Source organism: Alternaria ethzedia (genome assembly GCF_023757985.1).
Source record: "Alternaria ethzedia strain BMP 0044 chromosome Unknown scaffold_2, whole genome shotgun sequence".
Classification (NCBI taxonomy): domain Eukaryota; kingdom Fungi; phylum Ascomycota; class Dothideomycetes; order Pleosporales; family Pleosporaceae; genus Alternaria; species Alternaria ethzedia.
This window is the reverse complement of record NW_026056195.1, coordinates 1464294-1471678: the sequence shown is the minus strand read 5'-3', so window position 1 is coordinate 1471678 and position 7385 is coordinate 1464294. Positions and strand designations below refer to the sequence as shown.

The following is a 7385-nucleotide window of genomic DNA, read 5'->3' as shown; positions in this document are numbered from 1 at the left end:
GAGGAAATGAAGTTGAAAGGAACATCAAGAGTTTATATCTCAGTTCTTCCTAGGCGAACGTCTGGTCGCCCCGTGGTTGAAATAGCCTCGCCAATGTATAACTCGATGCAAACGCTCAGACCGTTGAATGCATGAGTCCGTATGAATGCTCACATACTTCACACATGTCATAAGGTGACTAACTTACACTTACAAGACTTCTCCAACATGTGGCTCACTTAACATTTCGGGGGTATAAATGCTGAGATACTATCAAGCTTATCTTTCTACAATAAAGACATACTTTCAGAGATCTCAATATATCATCGATTCGATCGATAAGACACAGCAGCCATCACCAACTGCGACACCCACAGTTTCGGGGACAGCAACACACACACACACACACTCTCTCTCTCTCTCTCTCTCTCTCGCCGAGAACCCTGGATTCATATCGAGAAATCTAGCCAAGTCACACTCGAATACAACTTGCGCCATCATGGCAGTCTTGTCAAAAGAGTACAACTACCTCGCCGTCGACTGCAAAGGACCCGAACAAGATGCTTGCAGCTACAGCCAGAATCAGGGTCGGATTGTACCAGAGAAAGAGCCATGCGGACACGAAGAATGTGTGAGGACACCTACGATCGTCGATAAACAGAACGCGAAGGAGGGCGAAGAGCAGAAGAAGGAGGAAAGGCAGGACGATGGGAAGAAATGAGGAAACTGACGCGAGAACGAGAGAAGCCAAACTCTCCTGATGAGGCCGAGGCCAGGATGTGTCGGAAATCTTTTGTGTCTTAATTCGGCTGTGAACGGCAAAGTTTCACATCTTGTGGGGATACGTTGAAGTAATAGCAGTGGAATGCTTTTGTCTCAGAAGGTCATCGGAGGATACTCGGCTTAATGTGTGCATTAGAAAATAGATCTATTCGTCTCTCGACATTCTCAGATCCCGTGAAGGGAAACTCCATGTGAAAAGATACTCGCAACACCCATCACCTCTCCGAAGCAACAAGAAAGAGAAGAAAAGGATATCATGTAATCAGACCCAACGCTCCCACGTATATCTGCAACATCTCAGGGCTTCACACAAGCAACCATGAGCTTCTCGTAATCGCCGCGCGTCTCTCCCTCTATCCTCTTGACCAAGTCCTTCTTGTAGACCTGCTTGTACGCGTTGCTGACGGCGTTCATAAAGTTCTTGTCCCAGTGGCAGCGGACGACGCGTTGTACGAGGATCTCGTCCTTTGTACCAAGGCCAGCCATAGATTCTTCTAGACGAACGGCCTCGGCCTCAGGTCGGTTGGTGGCACGGTGGATAAGTAAGCGGAGTGCATCTTCCATGTGGCCTGAGAAAGCGGACTTGATCACGCTGTCGAGGGACTTGTGGAAGCGCTGTTGGTAAGAGTTTGCCATGGCCTTGAGCTGCGCGTCGTTTTTGCTGGTGAGGATCTGGCACACTTGAGGAACGTTCTTGCTAGCAAAGCCACCCATACCAGCTTGGAGATCCGTGACAGCCTGCTCAATTTCTTGGGGGTTGACCGGGTATGAGTCTTCTGCGCGGCGGGCCGAGATGATCATGTCGTACATTTGTTCGGTTCCGGCACTGAGGTCGCCTTGGAGGTCTTTCTGTAGTGGCCGTTGGAATAGTTCTTGGTACTTTTGCTTGATGGCGTTGATGTCGGCGTTGCTTCGGCCGATCAGGATGTCGTCCAAGATGACCTCCTTTGTGCCCATGCCCTTCATCGCTTCCATCAGGTTGTAGCAGTCGGATACTAGAGGGCCGCGTGCAATTTCGACAAGTCCTTTCGCAAAGTAGCCGCTGGTCTCTTTCTCGAGATCTTGGACCATGTTTCGCATCAGGCGCTGGTCGTATTGCGCCCGAATAGTGTTGACCTGGATAGGATCCCTCTTCGCCAAAACCGCGATGAGCGCCTTTTCGTCAGTCCCGAATCCCTTCATTGCTTTGCGGACAGCCTCAACATCTTTGCTGACGTCGATGTTGGCGACCTGCATAGGACCATAGCCGAGGGAAGCCTGAGTTGGTGGCCCGCCGAAACCCCCTGGCGCACCGAACTGGCCCTGGGGAGGTGGAGCACCGAATTGACCCTGTGGTGGGGGCGCGCCGTATTGGCCTGGGGGTGGTTGCTGCCCAAACTGGCCAGGTGGAGGTCCAGGTGGTGGTTGATACTGTCCTTGGGGTGGTTGTTGGCCGTATTGTCCCGGAGGTGGCGCGCCATACTGACCTGGAGGTGGTTGCTGTCCATACTGACCCGGAGGTGGCTGTTGTTGATATTGCCCAGGTGCGCCATAGCCCTGTTGCGGGGGATGAGCTCCATACTGGCCCTGAGGTGGACCGCCGTACTGATTTGGCGGCGGCGCACCATATTGACCTTGCGGTGGTTGCTGACCATAACCTTGTTGAGGCGGGTAGCCTCCGTACTGTTGGTTCTGCATTGGTGGCGGTTGTTGATAGCCTTGCTGTGGAGGTGGTTGATACTGTTGATGTTGACCGTAGCCTTGTGGCGGCGGGGCTTCTGTAAGATATTAGTACAAGATCAGGCTTCAGCGCCAAGTATTGTAAGCCATGAAGGATGCAATGATCGCCGGGCTGTGAAGAGAGGGCCTCAACTTACGGCCCGGATACGGCTGCTGATAACCGCCTGGTTGGTTGTAGTTGTAGGACATGTTCAGCTGTAATTTAGGCAGGGTAATACAGGAACAAGCTCTAGAAGTAGGTGAGACCGACGTGCGACTCGGATAATAAGGCAAGTGGTATGGAAAAGAAGAGGGGAAATCACCAACTGCCTGCTAAAGAGTGGTTTGCACCAAAGCTTGCCGTGGCTGAGTCGTATCGCTCAGCCCTGCCAGTGGTGGGGTAGGGTCAAGAATTAGTTTGGCTCATGACGAAGAATCTGGCTTGGCATGGTCAGCCATCGGGTTTAGTGGCGTGGTATGCGAACACCTTCTGCCGCGTGGTTGGTACGGTGGGTAAGGCGGCCACTGCCCAACGCTAATCCGATGCTTAATCGGGTCGTTGCCTGTGGCGATGCACGCTCAGAAGACATATCGCAAGAGCACAGCCTCAGGGTCGTAACCATGCGCGAATGAATCTCCACTAGATTGTGGCTACATTGCAACGATGATATACTCGAGATAAGGTTGTGGCGTAGCTGCGACGATTTATAAGGGACTCAGTCCGCGAAAACAGTTTACGTACGCTGCGCCTTGGCAAGTCACTTGGACCTCACGATCTATGTTCGCATGGAGAACAGCGTCATGCAGTATCTGCGGTACGCGTTTGTCCGCATCATAATGATCGCGCAAAAGTCCGCGTCAACTTGTGGGCTCTCTTTTGCACGAAATACTGCATCATACCCCCATTCAAGAATCGTCTATGTTTTGTAACTCGTGCGTATCGCGAAGACAAATGATAGATAATGCGATAATGTGCGATGGCTCCTCGGCCGCTGGCGCTGTGCCAAGCTTATGTCACAATCCCAAGCTTCGAAAAGATCGGCAACCCTCTCTCCTCTCCACCAACAACATCTGTTTACTGCACACCATCCTAGATCACTAACGCCAGGCACCCCAACGTTAATCCCAACCCGCCGGTGAACTTTCGGCCAAGACACTGACATCATAGCATGCGGCGCACGTAGCCCCTCATGTTTTCGCCGTCGATTGCACATCACGAGTATGCCTTGGCAGTCGGAAGCGATCTTGGGTGAGCACTAATTGGTCAGGAGCACCCATTGAATACTTTAGTTCACCGGGGAAGATTTAGCACGTGCAGGTGGACATAAAATCGGGGTGAGAACAGGACCGATGGAGGCGCATCATGGAAGTATAATAGAGCCAAGCCAGCGATCAATGTCTGGAGGATATTGACATAAATTGGGTGTGTTGGAACGATTAATTCGAGCTGCGACCAACTTCTTTCGAACAACCAACTTACCCGCCATCACCCCGAATTCTGTGATAGACGGGACATAGCCAGCCGCATACGCCATCCAGCATCGCCGATCACCAACCCTGAAACAGGGCACTTCCCGCGAGGCTACACTTAAGCATATCGCGTATAGGAAAGTCAGAGATATAAACGAGAGCAGAGCCGGTGCATGAAACAGTCGTCCTATCAGCCCGTCTTTCATCCATCAAACACCACGATGTCGTCCTACGACTCTGCCAGATCGGGATATCAGCCCCATCTGCAATACTCACAACAACAACCACCCTATCCCACCACACCGGGACCGCCACAACCACAGCAACCAACCAACTACTTCCCACCGATCCCCGAACAACAACCCATCTATTCCTCTTCACCAACATCGCCCTACAACAGCGGCGCAATGATCTCAATGCCACAACCACACATGCCAACCCACCGCCGCACCTCCTCCTCCTCGTCCTACAACAGCCAACGCCCCACACACCTCCAACCCACACCCTCCCAAGCAATCCCAATCCGCCAACCAGACCCACACTCCTACCAATACCAACAACCCACCCATCTAGCCCCCACCTCGTACCCACCACCCGTCGCCTACGCGCCGCAAGCCGCGCCCATCTACGCGCGCTCTTCGTCGCAGCAAAGCCACTACTCGCACCACAGCACGCACGCACACAATGCGCATGCGTATGCGGACGGAGAAGACAAGTACGAGGACGAGCATCATAGACATCATGATCAGCATTATGGGGAGCTGGATCCGGAGACGGAGAGGGAGTATAAGAGGAGGTATGCGCGGGAGAAGGAGGTGGAGAGGAGGCCGACGTTGGGTGGCAGTGTACTGAGCATGATTGGGAAAGTCGGAGGGCTGCTTGGGAGCGATAGGCGGTGATGCTCAAGGGCGGTGGTGTGAGCGGATGTTGATGGTTTGGAAGTGATACCCCATGGATGTTTCCTTTGTTCTTGTTGCTTCGGCGGTCATTGTACGATAGTGGAAAGCGCCAGATTGGCGCTATGATATGACGAATTAACTTTTTGGATGATTGAATGAAGTAATTGATCTCGAATTCGTCGTGCAATATGTATAAAGGTAGTGCTGCTGAAATGATCCCCTATAAACGCCTCTCGCTTGATAGAGAGGAAGAAACGCTGTCGGACGCCAAGTAGTAATGCAGCCGATGAAACGTCAAAAACAGAAACTTTTCGTACTTCAGCGCTTGAAGCCGATATGGAAGTGTTGGCCCTGCCCAACAAGTTTTTCGTGCCCATGTTCTCGCCACTTTCCTTGCCAACATCGAGGTGGCAGACAGGTTGCGATACTGACGCCCGAGCTGCAGCTCGCTGCTGAGCGTGTACGCAAGCCGGTGGCTTGTAACCCTCCGAGAATGTGTTGCCTCGGACGCGACACGGCATTGTCCGGCCCGTCACGTCGCCTTCTGCCGTCCATTCCTTTCCCGACCCGGTGTAATATGCACTCTATGCGTATACGATTATGTAGTTGGCGAGCTCGGTACAGACGATTCGTGGTCGTGATTCGTTCAGCTGAAGGTCTCGCCAATGTGACGCTCGCTCTCGGGTTTCCAGGTGCCTGTTACTAGTTAGTATTGAGGAAACCAGGGACTCGAGACGGGTGTAATGGAAGGATGCTCGCGTCCCGACGTGTCGTTCCGCGTGGTACCGTGCAGCGTAGCACGGCACTCACAAGGCGCGATAAGAAAAGATTGTCACGTACCTTCAAAGTTGTGCTTGACATAAGCCATTGGGTCGTCATCCTCGCCAGCGCCCATAGTCTTAATGCCGGGGCTGAAACTGGTGATAGGCAGCACAATGACGTCGCCGACCTTCTTGGGCGCCTTCATGCCAGTGAAGTTCTCCCATGTAATGTTGCCCTTGCTCGTGCTCATGTCAAAGTAGTCGGGGTTGTTGAAGTAGTTGAAGATGGTATCGGTCCAGACGGCGGGCCCAGTGAACTCGATTATGCCCTTGTAGTCCTTGCTGAGTTTGCCGGCGCGCTTGCGGTCGAGTGTCTCCTGTGTGATGTTTGCGACCACATCGACGAGAACAGGGTGGCCAGGCTTAGACTGGATGGTCCACTGGCAGAACTGGACACGCCGAGAGTACCACTGAGCCCAGTCTGGACGATCTGGGTCAGCCTCAATGCCAATGACCATTCCGTAGCTGTTTGCGGGCACATCAGAAGGTATCCAGTCTGACGCGGGCTTCAGTGCCGAAGTGTCAATATCCGAGTAGATGCCGCCACGAGCTAGAAGGATCAGGTAGCGGAAGAAGTCGGCTTTTAAGACGGGTACGGGGAGGGCATTGTAGGCTTCGATAACCTCGGGGACAGAGGAGTAGAGGTGTCTGATCAGGTGCACTGCGACGTCGTCGGTGATGACCTCGTGGACGAAAGAAGGGTGGTGTATGCTCCAGCTGGCCTCTGGCTCGCGGAACATCTCGTCAAACTGACCCTGCGCCGGTGTGTACTTCCACGTCTGCCAAATGTATGCGGGTGTCTTCGCGTCGACGTCGTAGGGGAACTGGTACTCGAGCTGGTCCTTGAGGGGGCGCTCTCTCAGCTCGTCCATGCTGACCTGGGTTTTGGGCTTCTTGCGCGCGGGCGCATCGGGAGTGTCAAAGGTCTTGTCTGCCTTTTCGGTCGCCTTTTGCGCCTCTTTCGACTGCTGCTCCTTGGCCTTTGTGCGTTCTCTGTCTGCCGGGTTCACCCAGGCAGTGGGCCGGGGCATTTCCTTCGCATTGCGGAAGTTTGGGGTTGTGCTACCGTGGTGCTGCGACTTGAAGATGAAGAATAGCGTTAGACAGGCCAGGGAAAGCACGAGGGCCTTCTTGAAGGTGAGCATGGTGGCGGGCGCGGTTGAAGAGCCAGGCGAATAATGAGGAGGGGCGTCCTCGGTGGTGGAAACGGCGGGCACAGGTGGAACTCGATAGGGCCTAGGTGGGAAGATATACTATCAAAGCAGACGCCCTGGCTGGGTTTGGGGGTACAGAGGGAAAGCCGGCTCGCTGCTTCGGGCAGTCGTGACCTGGCGGGTGAAAGGGCTAGTGGTTGCGGTCGTGAGAAGGAAATGAGAGGTGGAACGCGCAATTCACGGACACGAGGGAAGAACGAACGACATGGAGAACGGTGAAAGGCGTAGAGGCTACTGAGAGCATGGGCGGCGGCGGCGATACCACGGGCTTTTTGAAAGAACCTCCAAAGGGCCAAAGCCAAGCAGGGGGTCTGCGAGTTTCACGTTCGCAGGCGCGCTAAGTGGCTAGCGTGCCTGTCGCCGGCGAATGTTCCATGGCCGACTCAACATCGCGGCAAAGCTTGTTCCAAATCAGTTGGCGCACCGAGTCGCCTGTAGGAACAACCCTGGTTGAATTACGACGCTGGGACGATCTCTCACGCACTTCCCACGCCTCTCGTGCATGCCGGGTGGAGAGCCTG

The 7385-nt window shown here is 53.9% G+C and overlaps 2 protein-coding genes across 2 annotated transcripts; both read right to left on the bottom strand.

Moving 5' to 3' along the window:
- Positions 1-1059: 1059 nt before the first annotated feature.
- J4E87_001291 (uncharacterized protein) lies at positions 1060-2670 on the bottom strand (the record flags this gene model as incomplete). The annotated part of the gene is made up of 2 exons (XM_049372937.1): positions 1060-2519; positions 2619-2670. 2 exons carry the CDS (start codon positions 2668-2670, stop codon positions 1060-1062), a joined length of 1512 nt encoding a protein of 503 aa, XP_049237595.1.
- Positions 2671-5475: 2805 nt separating this feature from the next.
- On the bottom strand, positions 5476-6795 carry J4E87_001290 (uncharacterized protein; the record flags this gene model as incomplete). Its single annotated transcript, XM_049372936.1, has 2 exons — positions 5476-5525; positions 5670-6795. The coding sequence occupies 2 exons, from the start codon at positions 6793-6795 to the stop codon at positions 5476-5478; spliced, it is 1176 nt and encodes a 391-aa protein (XP_049237594.1).
- Between the last annotated feature and the right edge of the window lie 590 nt (positions 6796-7385).